Below are 18,179 nucleotides of genomic sequence, written 5' to 3' on the forward strand. Positions count from 1 at the left end.
CGATAAATGTATAACAGAAGTGGAATCAGAACAAGCATTGAAAAGGACACGTCCATGGTGAGTAGAGTCAGGATATGAAATAACGAAACAGGGAGATCCACTGGTCTGTCAATCATCTGTTGACAGATGGAACCCAGAGGTGCCACCCCATTTCCAACCCCTCCCCCCCTCCCAGACTCTCCCCCGGCTCTCCCAAGCCCCCCTTTCCCGTAGTTCCCCCCAACCCCACCCTCCCCTTTCCCGTAGTTCCCCCCAACCCCACCCTCCCCTTTCCCGTAGTTCCCCCCAACCCCACCCTCCCCTTTCCCGTAGTTCCCCCCAACCCCACCCTCCCCTTTCCCGTAGTTCCCCCCAACCCCACCCTCCCCTTTCCCGTAGTTCCCCCCAACCCCACCCTCCCCTTTCCCGTAGTTCCCCCCAACCCCACCCTCCCCTTTCCCGTAGTTCCCCCCAACCCCACCCTCCCCTTTCCCGTAGTTCCCCCCAACCCCACCCTCCCCTTTCCCGTAGTTCCCCCCAACCCCACCCTCCCCTTTCCCGTAGTTCCCCCCAACCCCACCCTCCCCTTTCCCGTAGTTCCCCCCAACCCCACCCTCCCCTTTCCCGTAGTTCCCCCCAACCCCACCCTCCCCTTTCCCGTAGTTCCCCCCAACCCCACCCTCCCCTTTCCCGTAGTTCCCCCCAACCCCACCCTCCCCTTTCCCGTAGTTCCCCCCAACCCCACCCTCCCCTTTCCCGTAGTTCCCCCCAACCCCACCCTCCCCTTTCCCGTAGTTCCCCCCAACCCCACCCTCCCCTTTCCCGTAGTTCCCCCCAACCCCACCCTCCCCTTTCCCGTAGTTCCCCCCAACCCCACCCTCCCCTTTCCCGTAGTTCCCCCCAACCCCACCCTCCCCTTTCCCGTAGTCCCTTTCCCGTAGTCCCCTTCCCCCTTCCCCGTAGTTCCCCCAACCTCTCCCTCTCTCCCTCCCCCTTTCCCGTTGCACCAACCCCTCCCTCCCACTTTCCCGTCCCCCAACCTCTCTCCCGTCCCCCAACCTCTCCCCTCCCCCTTTCCCGTTCCCAACCCCTCCCTCTCCCCCTTTCCCGTCCCCAACCCCTCCCTCTCCCGTCCCCAACCCCTCCCTCTCCCGTCCCCAACCCCTCCCTCTCCCGTCCCCAACCCCTCCCTCTCCCGTCCCCAACCCCTCCCTCTCCCGTCCCCAACCCCTCCCTCTCCCGTCCCCAACCCCTCCCTCTCCCGTCCCCAACCCCTCCCTCTCCCGTCCCCAACCCCTCCCTCTCCCGTCCCCAACCCCTCCCTCTCCCGTCCCCAACCCCTCCCTCTCCCGTCCCCAACCCCTCCCTCTCCCGTCCCCAACCCCTCCCTCTCCCGTCCCCAACCCCTCCCTCTCCCGTCCCCAACCCCTCCCTCTCCCCCTTTCCCGTAGTTCCCCCAACCTCTCCCTCTCTCCCTCCCCCTTTCCCGTAGTTCCCCCAACCTCTCCCTCTCTCCCTCCCCCTTTCCCGTCCCCCAACCTCTCCCCCTTTCCCGTCCCCTCCCCCTTTCCCGTCCCCCAACCTCTCCCCCTCCCCTTTCCCGTCCCCAACCCCTCCCTCTCCCCCTTTCCCGTAGTCCCCTTCCCCTTTCCCGTAGTTCCCCCAACCCCTCCCTCCCCCTTTCCCGTTCCCCCAACCCCTCCCTCCCCCTTTCCCGTCCCCCCAACCCCTCCCTCCCCCTTTCCCGTCCCCCCAACCCCTCCCTCCCCCTTTCCCGTCCCCCCAACCCCTCCCTCCCCCTTTCCCGTCCCCAACCTCTCCCCTCCCCCTTTACGTCCCCAACCCCTCCCTTTCCCGTAGTTCCCCCAACGTCTCCCTCTCTCCCTCCCCCTTTCCCGTCCCCCAACCTCTCCCCCTCCCCCAACCTCTCCCCCTCCCCCAACCACTCCCCCTCCCCCAACCTCTCCCGTCCCCAACCCCTCCCTCCCGTAGTTCCCCCAACCCCTCCCTCCCCCGTTCCCCAACCCCTCCCTCCCCCGTTCCCCAACCCCTCCCTCCCCCGTTCCCCAACCCCTCCCTCCCCCGTTCCCCAACCCCTCCCTCCCCCGTTCCCCAACCCCTCCCTCCCCCGTTCCCCAACCCCTCCCTCCCCCGTTCCCCAACCCCTCCCTCCCCCGTTCCCCAACCCCTCCCTCCCCCGTTCCCCAACCCCTCCCTCCCCCGTTCCCCAACCCCTCCCTCCCCCTTTCCCGTTCCCCCAACCCCTCCCTCCCCTTTCCCGTTCCCCCAACCCCTCCCTCCCCTTTCCCGTTCCCCCAACCCCTCCCCCTTTTTCCGTAGTTCCCCCAACCCCCTCCCTCCCCGGCCCTCTCTCCCTCCAGCCCCGCCCCCACGTTACCTCTCCCCTGCGCTACCAATGCTGCTCTCACTTGCTCCGGGTGCCAATGGCTGCAGGCTGGCTCCTCACGGTTGTCGCCATGGTGATGGCGGCTCCGTGCTTGGCTCCAGCCCCCACTCCATCGCGACTGTCCCGCTTGATGAGCGGCCGAGGCACGGCGGAGCCGGGCCGATTCGATTACAAGACTCGCTACTTCCAGCAGAAGGTAATGGAGCTGCACGGGCACGGTATTGAAGGAGGATGTGCGACGCCGGGTTGGATGTAAAGGAGACCCCCTGACACGTGGGCAGAACAGGACGATATCCCCCCCCCCCCACTGAACCACGATCGCTCCCGGACAACAGGCTCCAGCTGCGGGCTTGGTTCCTGCCGACCGATCACCACGCTCCCCCACCCCCCGGCTTGGGGCCTGATCCCCACACTCCCCCCGACTCGGGGCCCGATTCCCGCCCCCCCCTTCCCCGGCTCGGGGCCCGATCCCTACCCCCGCCCCCGGCTCCTGCCCCGCGGACCCGACCCCCATGTTCCCTCCTGTTTGCCGCAGAATGTTTCCTGGTATTTGAGGCGGAACTGCGGCTCGAACAACCGGCACATCTCTCGTGGCTTTAAAAAAAAACTATTTCAAACAATGAACAAAATGTATCTGAAATTTGCAAATGTTACTCCCCAAATAATGACCAAACCACCCACTCACTTCCTGTACTCGGAAGAAAACAAGATCATGGCGATGATGTGTTCTAACTTCCCATTATATTTTTAACCGGCCCCGCACTCTGTACCCTGAAGTTGTCGGCAGAAGCGGGTCACGTTTTGATGTAGATGTATTAGCGAACTTGCCGCCCTTTGGCGATATTGGGAGACGGCGATGCTATTATGTAGTAGATGCCAGATTCGATGACCGGCTCCTTGCATTAGAATGGAGAACTGACGCATGAATCGTCTCCTGTTCCAAATAAACCGATCAAAAAATAGCCCCAGTAAATAGCTTGGAAGCAACTCGAAAGAATATTGGGACAGAATCCCCAAACTCTACGGATATTTTGTACAAAGCTACCAAACACCACAGTTAAACCTCCATTACACCTCTTCATAACCCGACTCCTGTAAGGATTCTATTTCTTTCTCTCAATTCCTTCACCTCTGTAGCATCTGCTCCCAGAGGGAGCAAAAACTCCAAGATGCCCTTCTTCAAACGAGGTGGTTTTGTGACAGAGTATTTAGAGGTGTTTTGGGAAGAATTATTAGAGCAGGTTGCGCACAAACATTTTAAAACACAGAATACTTCCAGAGTGCTTTTTAGTTGCAAAAAAGAGCAACAAAGTTGCAGCACACACCTGGCCTGTGATTTTTGCAGGCGGACAGAACCGTTTTGCTCTCAGAGCTGGAGGCTGTGACGCAGAAAGAAAGGAGACAGAAATCAGTTTCGGAAGGACAAAGCTGGCAAACTTTTGGAAGACTGCCTGGTCAAAGGAGAAGACTGGCTGTCTGAAAGAAGGAGGATCATCTGAAGAATCCTGAAGGGGGCAAGTTTCATCAGCAAGTCTGATTAAACAGGAATCAGGTGTGGATGTCCTGGAACAAAAGGAATCTCTCTCTGAAGACCAACAAGAACCCTCCAGTGGGCTAACCATTTGCTTGTTAAGCACCAAAGACTGGTGAACTTGGTTAATGCTAACTTCTGTGCACAGAACAAGAATCGCCTGCAACCAATGAGATTGGACTGTGATCCAAAGAACTTTTCTAATCTTAAATACACATTACACACACCTGCACTTAGTATTGGAGGAATTAAGTAGGTTAGGTGGGTTAAGTAATAAGTTGAAGTTTAATTCTGTTTTCTTGTTCAAATATAATTAAAAAACGACTTTTGTTTAAGTAACCCTGTGTTGTGGAGCATTTCTAATGCTGCTGGTTTTTGGGGTCCTCTGGTCTCCATAACAGTTTCCCCTGAACTGTCATCAACTCGGGCCTCCTGCATCTCCTTTGTTTCCTGTACATCTGCCAATTTTTTAAGCATAACTTGAAAAAGGGCTAAGCCTGAAACATTTTGCGTCCTAAAGATGCTGCTTGACCTGCTGAGTTTGTCCAGCACTTTTGTGAAGTACACCAAATTCCTAAACCTTTCCTAATTTGAACTGAATAATCTATTTGATAGCAATTTTTTGAATGGTATTTTTGAGGCTTTAACAGTAAACACAATATTAAAAATGTATTTGTTTATGAGATAAAACCAAATTTGTGCTTGTTGGCGATTTCACCAGGATATTGGAATACTGAAGATTTTCATGTGCTCAGCACAGATTTTGAATTTGGTTTTGTGAGAAGGGAGGTGGGGATCATTTTAACTTTGTTGAAAGTATAAAAATGAATTGCATTTGAAAGGAAAGGAAATTTTTGGTGAACTTTGCACCACATGAAACCAGTTTGATGCAAATCAACTTTTAAAGACTGTCTCTTCCCCACCCATTTAATGTTCCCTTTGACAGCCACATAATGTAAAACATTCCATGTTCTAAAAAAACCCCAGCATATTTTCTATCATTCTTGTGGTGTTCCTCCTTAATATATGATGTAACTTCCATCTTGCTCATGTGAATGTCATAACCAGAGCATGTGATTTATTATCGACTTTGTTTCAGACATGTGATAAACATTTTTCTTGTATTTTATATTCATGTATTGCACAAATCAATGAAATTAATTAAAAATATAACTAATATTGTAGCTTTTGTAAGTAAATATGTAAATTTTATTCTTTTAACAGATTGATCACTTTGGATTTGTGGAAGATGATACATTCAAACAAAGGTACCTAATAGCTGACAGATATTGGAATCAAGATGGAGGTCCTATTCTTTTCTATACAGGAAACGAAGGAGACATCACATTGTTCTGTAACAATACGGTAAAAACAATTTAATCAGGACATTTTCTTTACCTTTATCTTCATTTCCTCTTGAAATCATTTACTTCAGGTCCTACATTTCATTATTCAATGTTGGTGTTTATTCTGACTCCAATATACGGTGAACTCTGCCAGTAGCTATTAGCCTGCATTTGAGGGTTTCTTACTGAGTTGGATCCTGTCCTCATTAGAAATTCACATAAATAATTTCTGTGAAAGATTACTGGCGAGCAGTTAGGAAAGAGGACTACAGTACTTTATACACTGAGTTGATCCTCATATATACTAATATTGGAAATATATGCCACAATATTGTGAATATGAAAAATTATATTTTGTGAATCAGAAGGGGAGATTTTTCTGGGTTAATATTTGGCTGCATTAACATGTACATATAATGTGATTGTTAGAAAAACGGGCAATTTTATTGTGCCCAGGTGGTTCGGTTTCCCAGGTGTCGGTTTAGGTAAGCCTCCCCTATCAGCAGGTATACAATGATACTGTAACTTGTTTTTACCATTTTGAGACCATTGTGCAATTCCTGTTCATTTTATGAAAATGGGAATCCAGTTACAATATGTTTCAATTTGTGCATATCAATTTATGGGGCGGCACGAATAGTATATTACAGCGCCAGAGACCCGAGTTCAAATCTCTAAGGTGTACATTCACCCCATGTCTGTGTGGGTTTCCTCTGGGTGCTCCGGATTCCTCCAACTCTAAAACCTATGGGGCTTGTAGGTTAATTATTTGGGGAGCACCAGCTTGTGGACTGGAAAGGCCTATTACCATGCTGTATTTCTAAAAAAAAATCTAATAAATGGACTGTATATTTGCTTTTTTTTTCCCCGTTTTTTCAGTTTCCTACAATTGTTTACTTTCAATTTCTTCCTGTGCTTTAACTTGTTTGATTGTGAACTTCAATGTGCTATTGTTAGTCATTTGCTTTTATGATTATGGGTTTTACTTTATGGCTTTCACTGTTTTTGTTTGTACTTTTAACTTTTTCAGGTTTTTGATTTCAGTGATTACAAAGATTGTGGAATTATAATGCAACAAATGCTGGAATAGGACAGCTTTAAAGCAGTGCTTTGCTCATATGTGCTCCTGATATTGCCTATTCCAGTTATACTTATATCCTAATCCTGCAGTCTACGACACCATTTCCTGTTGGATGTGATGGAGCTGCCTCTTAGTCATGCTTCTCACCAGTGATAACTCTTTATCCTGGGCAGAGGCGGCAAACAAAGGGAAAGTCAGTAGCTTCAGTCGCATCTATTAGGAGTTGATCTGAGAAAGATGACAAGATGGAGCATCTGTTTTGCATTTCTGTCTAAACACAGTTCTGAATGCTTCAGTTTTGTCAATAATGCATGCATACTGGGACCCGCTATTGTTCAGGATAAGGATATTCTTGGAGCCACCTCACATTAGCTGTTTAATTGTCCCTCATCATTCATGACAAGATGTGGTTGGACTGCACACACTCGCTTTGATTTATTGACTGTGGGACTGCTTAGCTGTGTGCATTCAATGCTGATTTTGCTGTCTAGTCCTCTACAGCATCGCTGGGCTGGCAACTCGTCAATGTGAGCATGCCTGGGACCATTGAACCAGATTGAAATCCTGTCTTAATATAATGATAATATAATAATAACAAAGAAATTAAGGTAGCTAGAGGCTACTGTTAGGAACATTTTGAAAATAGTTTCAACCAAAACTTGCTTTGATGCTAAAGCCCTTGACTGTATTCAGACCATGCCCAATGAACATTTTCCTAAAGGCATTTGCATCAAACTTCATTCTTGTTCATTTTTTCCCCTAGTTAATTCTATATTTTTTTGAGATGACTATGACTTGCATTTCATGAGAGTGACTGATAAGGAAGTTACCTGGCCAAGTTTCATTGCAAACTTGTGGAGGTCTTAAATGATCTGTACCCTTGGATGGTTATCTTTTTTTTTTACCTTCCTTAACTGTTATTTAAAGGATTTGCCATCATTAAATCTAGTCCAGTCCAGATGTTGCCAGGTTCACTAGTAGGGAAGGTGGAGGCTGATTCAATCTGCACCATCCTGTGAATCAGGGGAACATGTGCTTGATTATGACTTTATTTCTGAATGTTTAAAATGACAACTTTAAAAAAATATTTTTTTTAGGGTTTTATGTGGGATATCTCCAAAGAACTGGGTGCCATGATGGTGTTTGCTGAACATCGATATTATGGAGAGTCTATGCCTTTTGGGAAAAAAACATACAGTGTAAGTTGTAAAATTGTGCTTTACAAACTTGTCCATGTATTTTGCAGACAAATATTTTATGTTTTTTTTTAAGGTACACACAGCCTATCTGTAACTAAAAACCTACAGAAAGATCACCTGAGATTTAATGGCATATATTGAACACTACCGTTAGAAAAATTTAATAGTGCGAATTAAGTATTACAATGTGCATTATCTTTAGAGAAAAAGAAGCATGGTCTGACTTTTCATGGAAATTGAACAATATGCTTAACATAAGTACTTTAAATTAGTTATTTCTTGGAATAGAATAATTCTGAGTGGCTTTAGGGTTTTGATTTTGGAAAATAAGGATAAATACTGTAGTTTATATTTTTGACATTGGAGAAATGTCATTCACTTTCCACTTTAGTTTCACAGAATTTTATCCATTGCACATGGTTAATAGAGTTGAACCTACAAAATCATCAATTATTTCTGAAACGTCTGGAGCCATTTCATGGTGCTTCTATAAACTTGTATAATTAGTTTGCTTCAGGGTTGGCCTTCTTAATTCAGTATTCATAAATTAATTAGTTCTCTATTGAACACAATAACCAAGTTTTTTTTTTAACTCATCAAATTTTCAAATTAGAGAATTGGGTCAATATTTCAAACACATTAGACAGGGAAAGAAATTATTGCTGGAAATTATGATCGGTCTTATGGAATGCTTGGTGTGTAAAATACAGACGGCAATTTTTTTTTGTTTCCTGAATCTTAGCAGGGCTTTGTCTTTTGCAATTGATCATCAACTTTTGCTAAAGAAGAACCAAGCAATTCTAAAAATGTCCATTGAGAAGTGAAAGCTGAATTAGTTTTATGTAAAAGAAAACTAAGGCACTTCTGTGCAGTTGACAGCCTGTTTATGGTGACAAACGAGAGCTGAATGTACAGAAACCTCCACCATAAACTTCCTGAATGACTGTGTTTGAAATTAGGTATTTAAAACCCAAAAGTAGAATTGTCCTGTTTTACTGCCAAATTCCCACAGGCCTAAAAAGATTTTCTGACGACTTCTCAAGGTAGTAAATTTTAAAATACCATGGAAGTAAATTAAATAAAAGAAAAGGAGGGAGCAAAAGAGAATGGGAGCAACAAATCTGAGTAGGCATTAAATGATTGAATATGTGTTCATTCTTTGTAAGTTTTGATTTTGAAGTTTTTTTTATTTTGCACAATTACTGAAGCATAAATTGTGGAAAAACATAATGTGCAAATAGTGCGGATATGGGTATCTCTGTCTCTTAATTCTTGGATAATGAATGCAATAGTTCTATGAAATCTTAAGTGGTAAATGATGAGCAAGAATTTTCAGCCAGTTGATCTTTGGAGATCTGCACATGGTAAGAGTTTTTCTTTTACGTTGGAGGCAAGCTTGGGTGGCTCACGATGGATCACAAGTTCTAAGCCAGTCATTCCAAGTTTTTTTCTTTGAATATTTTATTTATTCAACATATATAATAGCAAATAATTAACAATAATATACCATAGTAACATAATAGAATGTTAACAAATATATGCTGAAACTAGATATAAAAAACCTAAAATCTAAAAACTAAAAGAAAAAAACTACTACAAATAAAAACTAAATCCCCTATTAGCTCACCCTCCTCCCTAAACTAGTCTAATCCCAAAACTAAAATATATGATATTTCATTACAAAATGATTACAAATAATTAATTCAGATTGTATCAGTTGAGAGTTCAAAAACATCATAAAATCATTATACTTTCAGGGAAAATTTCACTGATCAGGAAAAATAAATTAAAAAAAAATCATAATTTTAATTTCATTATTTTATCATACAGACCCCAAATTTTTAACAATAAAGAATATTTATCCCTTAAATTATACATAATTTTTTTCTAATGGAATACAACTTTGAATCTCAGCATGCTATCTATCTAATACTAATGAAACATCAGATTTCATATGACAGTCACACGTTTCCTTGCTATTATTAAAACCAACTTAACAAATTTTAATTCAAAACCTTAGAGCGATAATTTAGGAGAGACACTTTAAAAATTTCCTAACAAAAGTAATTCAGGGTTTCAAGGGAAGTTCACTCCCATTATCCATTGCAAAAATTTACTAATAGAATCCCAAAAAGGGTTGACCTTTGAACAAGACCATGTAGAATGAAGAAAAGTTTCAATTTCTGTTGCACATCTAAAACATGGATCCGATAAATTCGATCTCGTTCTACTCAATTTCTGAGGAGTAATACAGTTGGTGTAAAAAATTATAATGAAGTCATCTCTATCGTACATTAATAGTATTTGTCATAACTTCTTTACACAAGCTTGGCCTGCCTTCTTGATCTATTATGTCCAAATCTCATTCCCATCTTTCTTTTGAATTAGGTGACTAATCTTGTAATAATATATATATATGCAATTGAAATAATTTTAAAAATCATTCCATCAACCATAATTTGTTCCAAATTTGAAGGATTTTAAAAAATAATTTCCAATTCTAGTTTCTCTCTTAAATAAGCCTTCAATTGAAAATAACAAAATAATGTATTACAAAGTATTTCAAATTTAATCATTAATTGATCAAAAGACATCAATCTATTATCATAACAGCCCCCAATTTGGAGATTCCTATAAATTAAATAAAAGGATTATGTTTTGACAAAATCAATAAGGGATTAATTAATGGTGTTTTTAATGAAAGGATATTTCCATCAATTTTTAATTTAACTTTATTCCAAATATTCAATAAATGTTTTAATATTGGATCTTCTTTATCTATTACCCTAGATTTGGAATCCCATGTATAAATAAACTCGTCTGGTCTAACTTCTCCTATCTTATTTAGTTCAATATCCATGCATGATGGTCTAATTTTAACAAAATTAAAAATTGAAAACCTTTCTGAAAACCTGCTCTGTAATTATTCTTAAAATTGGGAAATTGTTGTCCTCCTTGTTCATATTTCCATGTTAATTTTTCTAATGACTTTCTTACCATCTCCCTGTCCAAATAAATTTCCTAACTTGCTTATTTAAATCTTTTTCCATGACGACAATTATGGCTATTTCTAAAAAAGGTAGAGATCCATTAAAGCCTACTTCTTATAGACCTATATCTTTGTTAAATGTAAATTATAAAACTGTAGCAAAAGTATTAACGAATAGGATTAATTAATATCTTCCCAATTTAATAAACATGGACCAGAAGGGTTTTGTTAAAAATAGACAACTAAAGAGAATATAGTAAGGTTATTAAGTATAATTCATTTAGCTCAGAAGAAAGAAGATTTGAGTCTTATTGTAGCTTTAGATAGGTTAGAGTGAAACTTTTTATTTAAGGTGCTAAGTAAATTTGGTTTTGGTGCAAATTTTATAAATTGTATTATATAGACGTCCTAAAGCTAAAATGATAACAAATGGATGGATATTTCAATCTTTTAATTTAAACAGATCTAGTAGGCAGGGGTATACTTTAGCTATAGAATCACTTGCACAAAAGATAAGAGATGACCAACAATTAAAGGGATTTGAGATAAATCAGATGCAACATAAAATTATTTGCTGATAATATACTAGTTTATTTAAATCAACCACAAACATCATTACAAAGACTTTATTGTGAATTGTTAGATTATGGGAAAATTTCAGGATACAAGATAAATTGAGATAAAAGTGAGGTAATGGAACCCGTAAAAGGAGATTATTCACAATGTAGACAAGCGGTTTGTTTTAAATGGACAGATAAGATTAAGTATTTAGGTATACGTATTGATACTAATTTGAAAAAAATTATATAAATTATATTCCAATATTTAAAAAGATAGAGGAAGACAAATAAATGGGTGTTTACCAATTATGTTAATTGGGAGAGTTAATTGTATTAAGATGAATGTTTTTCCACGAATTCAATATTTATTTCAAACTTTTACCTTTAGACATTCCAAATTTGATTAATGAAACAAATTGTGCATCTTTTTCCTTCACATTGTCAACTTTTGACTTTAATGAATTAAACACTCACAATATATGTGATCTAAAATAATACAGAATAAGTTGATACTATAATTTAATTATCATCCTGGCATGGAAAAAGCATGATGTTTCTTTGTATCGAAAGATGGTATGAAGGCCACATGTGCATATAAGACAATTCCCACACCGGGCCAAGCTGTGATGCTTATTACCCAACAGATTGCGTGATGCACTGAATAGCTGCATCGTGCCAGTCACCTGGTTCCAGACTTCATTCTTAAAACACAGTTAACTGGGGTGAGCTGGAGATCTGATGGCAGCACATTGGTTATCTGCTCTGCCACTGGATTGGCGTTGGAACCATAGATGGAGTCAAATGTTCTGAGCTGCAGGTCTGGATGAACTTTGCATTCAGTAATCCAGTTTTTCAACAATGATGGTTGTCTACATTGTAGAAATCTTTTCATTTAAATGGGATTGTTGACCTAGACTGAAAAGGTAAGAGCAGGTAATATGTCTTTTTATTACCTCTTTAGTTTACTTAATCTAAATGTTTTTGTTTAATATTCATCACAAATTAAAAATCTTATTTTTAATTTAATTTCTGATTTAAAATGTTGCATTTAAAATATTATTTTAATCTATTTAAACTGTTTCTTGGTGTGTCTGATTAATAGCAGAATTCAAAAAGATAATTTAGCCCTCTGACAGCAGTGAGCTCTCAGAAGGTCACTAGGGTGGTGTAACGGATCTATTAATATTAATCCTTAGTTTAATGTTAAAACTATATTTTATCTAGACATGTTAGTTTGGGAAGACAGGGCTCATTTATGTTCTACAGAGATATGGTTCTTTGCAGCTGTTAGCTGAATTCATCACAAAGACAACACATTAGCATTTTAAATATCCCTGGTTCTTTGAGACAAAATGGCTGCTGATTGAAGTTGGAGTCAAGAAGATGAAGGGATTTATGATGGTTTTTCAGATACTGAAAACAATAGATGTTATTTCAGAAGCACCTGTATAGACACATGGCCATTTTAGCTCTGAGGAGAGCAGACTTAAATGCTTTTAGCACATCTATGTCAAAAGACCTTATGAACTTCAAAGACAGAAATGATGTCACATACCATGTGACATGAGAGATTTGCAAGAAATATATTATTGAAATGGGAGACAAAGAAATTGGTTTAAGGAAACTCACCGTTCTGTTCAGATGTAGAACTGACCAGCAATAATTTTTCCTGAAAAAATGGGAAAAGCTGCCTATGTGTTACTCTAAATAAAAGGGGAACACAGAATAAGTAGATTTCAAAAGAGAAGCCTACTTCTGACTGTCTCTTTAAGATAAAGAGAGCAGTTTCATTTTTTGGAAAACAGATTTCAAAAGTCTTCATTCAAAAGTAGAAGCTTTGATCCTGGAAAGACAGGACTTCTATTATCCTTTTCATATGAGATATAAGATGGTCACTTCTGCTGAAGAGTATCTCTCAGAGACAACTCATCAAAAGAATTATGAATTTAAAGAGGCCTGAAAATATGATGTTTAAAAGCACTTTATAATTATTTCTGAACTGAAAATTTAAGACCTTCAAGCAAGGCAAAAATGATGCTGAAGTTTTAAAATTGACTTTTCAAAGTGGGACTTTATTACACACATACATTTTACATTTGCTTATAGTGGGGTTAAATTTAGAATTAAGTTAGAGATAAGTAAAAAATGTCATGTTATTATAGTTTAATAAAATCTATTATTTTTGAATTTACCATTGTCTGGTGAATTTTCCATTGCTGTTCCTTTGTTAGTACTAACAAAGTCTCTCTCGTCCCTAACAAAATTAAGAGGGTTGTTAGTTTGTAACAGGTGGTCCAAAGATTGGACCTTGAGATCTTCTGCCTGAGTACTGGTTGCTCTCTAAGGACTGCTCTGCTTCCAGACAGCATAACCATGAGGCATGAAAAACCTTTGGACCTATTGGAGGGGGTGGTGGGGGAGTTGCAAATAAAGTAAGTGCAGCTGCAGGACTAACATGGGCTGCATTCATGAAGAGAAGTTGGATCCAGTTCATGCTTATGCTGCAATTTCATTTGCCAATGCTGTGTCATCTTGGGTGTGGACCAGTCATTGGTGTTACGTAATCTGTAACAAAGCACAAGTCTTCAAATCTGTTAGCTCTAAATAACTATAAGAACATAAGAAATAGGAGCAGGAGATGGCCAACCGGGCCTTCAAGCCTGCTCCATCATTCAATAAGATCACGGCTGTTCTGATCATTGACTCAATTCCACCTACCTGCCTTTACTCCATATCCCTTAATTCCTTTTTTATGTAAAAATCTATCAAACTGAACCATAAATATGTTGAATGAAGTAGCCTTAACTGCTTCCCTAGGTAGAGAATTCCACAGATTCACTACTCTCTGGGAAAAAACAGTTTTTCCTCATCTCCATCTTAAATCTACTCCCCTGAATCTTGAGCCTGTGAACCCTAGTTCTGATCTCACCTCCCAGTGAAAACAATTTTCCTGCCTCCACCTCATCTATATCTTTCATAATTTTATATGTGGCTATAAGATCTCCTCTCATTCTTCTGAATTGAAGTGAGTATAATCCCAGGCGATTTAGTCTCTCCTCGTAGGTCAAACCCCCTCATCTCCGGGATCAACCGGGTGAACCTTGTCTGGACTACTTCCAAGGCCAGTATATCCTTCCTCGAGTATGGAGACCAGAACTGCACACAGTACTCCAGGTGTGGCCCCACCAGTTCCTTGTATAGCTGCAGCGTTACCTACCTGCCCTTCAATTCTTCTAGTAATGAAGGCCAATATTCCATTTGTCTTCTTAATAACCTGTTATACCGGCAACCCAACTTTTTGTGATTAATGGACCGGTACTCCCAAAAATCCTTCTGCACAACAGCAGGCTGCATTTTTTCCCCATTTAAATAATAATCTGTTCTTCTAATTTTCCTACCTTTCATTTACTAACATTGTACTCCATCTGCCGGACCTTTGCCCACTCTCCTAACTTAACTATATCTTTTTGCAGCCTCTTCACATCCTCTGTACAATTTGCTTTTCCACTAGATTTAGTATCATCTGCAAACTTGGCTACACGACACTCTGTCCCCTCTTCCAAATCATCAATGTGTATGGTGACCTCTGCAGAACCCACCTACCACTGTCTTTCAATCAGAAAAAAACACCCATTTATCCTAACTCTCTGCCTTCTGTCAGTTAACCAATCCTCAATCCATGCCAATATACTTGCTCTAACTCCATTCATCTGTATTTTATTGATAAGTCTCTTGTGCAGCACCTAATCAAACGCCTTCTGGAAATCCAAATATACAACATCAACCTGCTCCCGTATCTACCTCACCCATTATATTTTCCCAACTACAGACGTTATAACTGGCCAATAGTTATCCATCTGTCTACATCCCTTTTTTAAATGTTTTTTTTGTCTTTCAATCTGCTGGGACCTGCCCATGACACTGTGTATATTCAAGAGGGAAATGTTTGTGTGTATTTTGGTCAGTATGGTTCATAGTGTGAAAAATTAAAAAAAAAAATTAAAAGAAAACTATAACTCCCACCATTTCTTTCAGTACCTGGCATGCATCCCATCAGGACCAGGGGATTTGTCTGCCTTCAGTCCCATTAGTTTTTTCATCACGATCTCTTTTGTAACAATTATTTTATCAAGGCCCTCACCTCCCTTCGCATCTCTATCTCCACTCTTTGGCATGCTGGACGTGTCTTCCACTGTGAAGACTGACACAAAATATCTATTCAATGCCTTGGCCATTTCCTCATTACACAATATCAACTTACCTTTCTAATTTTTCAAGGGACCAATGTTGACTCTAGCCACCCTTTTCCGTTTTATATAGTTATAATTTTTTTTGCTATCTTTTTTTTATTTTTTGTGCTAATTTACCTTCATAATCCTTCTTCCCTTTCCTTATTTCTCATTTGGTTGTCTTTTGTTGTCTTTTAAAGTTTTCCCAATCCTTCAGTTTCCCACTGCTCTTGGCTACTTTGTACACATGAGCTTTTAATTTTATACTTTCCTTTATTTCCTTAGTTAACCTGGCTCTTCCGACTCTCTTACTGCCCTTATTTTTAAAGAGAATATATTTTTGTTGAGAATTGTGAAAAATCTCTTTGAAAGTCTTCCACTGTTCCTCAATTGTTCTGCCAACTAGCCTGTGCTCCCAATCCATGCTGACTAATTCCTCCCTCATCCTGTTGTAGTCCTCCCCCATTTAAGCATAATTCACTAGTTTTAGATCTAACTATTGCACCCTCCATCTGTATGAGAAATTCAACCAGAGTATGATCACTTTTCAAAGAGGATCCCTATCTACTAGATCATTAATTTTACCTATCTCATTGCACAATACTAGATCTAAAATAGCATTCTCCCTTGTTGGTTCCTTAACATGCTGCTCAAGAAAGCTATCACGGATGCATTCTATGAAGTCTTCCTCCAGACTACTTGTTTTTCCCAATCTACGTGGAAGCCGTTCCATTCTTGCCTACCTCAGCTATCTCTGGTTAAATGTCTGTGCCACTGTGCTATTGTTATTTGGTGGGCGATAGACAACCGATATCACTGATATTTCAGCTGCATTCCTAAATTGTTCATTATTGTGTATGTGGTGAATATGCCCGAGAATGGGCTTTGTTGATTCCACAATTGTGCCAAGTGTACAATCTTTAGTGACTTGTAGAAATAAATGTTAACATAAATGTTTATTGCAATGCCAAAGGTCATTAGAAATCATCACTTGCTGTCATTTCATTGTAAACAGATTTTATCAATTTTTCTGTTTTAGAATCCCAAGAACTTGAACTACTTCACCTCAGAACAAGCATTAGCTGACTTTGCAGTCCTTGTTAGAAATCTCAAGCAGACTATTCCTGGAGCTCGAAACAGCCCAGTTATTGCAATAGGAGGTTCCTATGGAGGAATGCTAGCAGCCTGGTTCAGGATGAAGTATCCAAATGTAGTTGTTGGGTGAGTATCACCTTAAGAAGGAAAGGAACAGAAATCCCAAAATAATTTGAGTTAATCAAATGTGATTTGGGGTGGGGGAGGGGGTTATGAAAGTGAGGTAAATTCAAGCAGGCACATCTAAGCATCCTTTAGTCTTGAGATAATTTACACATTAAGTACCTGTGAAATTGTGTTAATTCTAGTGCAACACTCTATTTGGAGCATTGCAAGGGAAATTGGACCATTTTGATAAAGGAGTAGCTATCATTGGACACTTGCAAAGTAATTTGATGTTCCCAGCATAGATTTGGACTGGAACACCTGTCAAGTAGGCAGTTTACTTGCTTTCCTCTTTCAATCACCAGCTCATTTCTCATCATTTACTGATCTGCCTCCCTGCTATTGATTTTTTTTCCACCTCCCACCGTATAAGCATCAATGTAATTGTTCTCATTTCTTTTCTACCTTCCTTGCTTCACGCAGCACAACCATTTGAACATCATCATGACTGGTTCCTTATTTTCTCCTGTAGGTTGTGCATATAGATTTGGTAAACACTATTGGGCTGATGATCATTAGCCATCCCACACCCAGCAGAGAATGAGTAATATGTATTAATTGTATTATGTGTGTAATCATGGTTGTTTAAATAAAAAAAAATAAAAAAAAGAGAACCGAGTAATGAAGAGCACATTTCGGATTGAGAAATAATGTACAATCAGTTGTCTTTCATTTGCTATTGAGTAAATGTCTGGTTTGATTGTAACCTCTCTGCTACTACACTCTAAAATTCTAAGCCTTTGTGCTTCTAATGTTCCAGAAGCATTTTTATAAGATTGAAATCTAGGAAAATGCCAATGACTTATTCCTGGCAAAATCCATGTGGCCGTAGAATTACACGGTACAGATACAATATAAAAAATAAATTGTGGGGGCGTGGCAAGATGGCGTAAGGATCAGACGTGCCTTCCAGTCCTCTCCTGACTCTATCTTATTGTTTATAATGATGATGTTAGTTTAAGATGAAGTGAGAGTTGGGGGAGAGAACTGGATAGGCACTATTTCCTGAAAGTCATCTGCTACGTGTGAGTTATCTCACACCCATTTTTTTTTGGGAGTTACTGCATTGCGCGGTTTAGACGGGAGGGGGTATTTTTAACCTCCTACCCGTTTTTTTTTTCCTTTTTTTTAATATTAGATTAAAGAGTGAAGGGGTTTTTTTTGTTTATAAAAAAAAAAGCATAAGAAAGTATTTGATTGTTTAAAAAACTAAAAATTGATGTCGTTTTTTTTGTAAATTTTATTCAGTAGATAAGGAATATTTGAAATTTAAATGTGAATGGGATGGATAAGTTTTTTTAAATTTTTTTCTTTAACTTTAAGGTGAAAGGAGTGGTAATTCTGGTGTATATTATTTTGCTATTTTAGTTATAGAACGAAGGGAATAATGGTGAAAGTTATAAATTGAATTGTACAATTCTTAATGAGGCTTGAATTTTGTTTATGGTTTATGCTCCATTTGTTGAAGATATAGATTTCGTTGTAGATGTGTTTTTATTATTTGGATATCTGAATTTTAACGTAACGATTGGGGATATTTAAATGTGGTATTGGAGCTTTTATTGGATAACTATTCAAGAGTAAAAGGGAAAAATGGA

General features: G+C 40.2%; 1 protein-coding gene across 1 annotated transcript in view; it reads left to right on the forward strand.

Annotated features, from left to right (window-relative positions):
* Positions 1-2,373: 2,373 nt before the first annotated feature.
* Positions 2,374-18,179, forward strand: part of prcp (prolylcarboxypeptidase (angiotensinase C)) — a 57,866-nt gene continuing 42,060 nt past the window's right edge. The window contains exons 1-4 of the mRNA XM_069890980.1: positions 2,374-2,582; positions 5,142-5,282; positions 7,442-7,543; positions 16,361-16,542. Coding sequence (XP_069747081.1) covers positions 2,424-2,582; positions 5,142-5,282; positions 7,442-7,543; positions 16,361-16,542 — 584 coding nt within the window. The 5' untranslated portion in view covers positions 2,374-2,423. The remainder of the gene's footprint in view (positions 2,583-5,141; positions 5,283-7,441; positions 7,544-16,360; positions 16,543-18,179) is intronic.

Source organism: Narcine bancroftii, chromosome 7, assembly GCF_036971445.1.
Source record: "Narcine bancroftii isolate sNarBan1 chromosome 7, sNarBan1.hap1, whole genome shotgun sequence".
Taxonomy (NCBI): Eukaryota; Metazoa; Chordata; class Chondrichthyes; order Torpediniformes; family Narcinidae; genus Narcine; species Narcine bancroftii.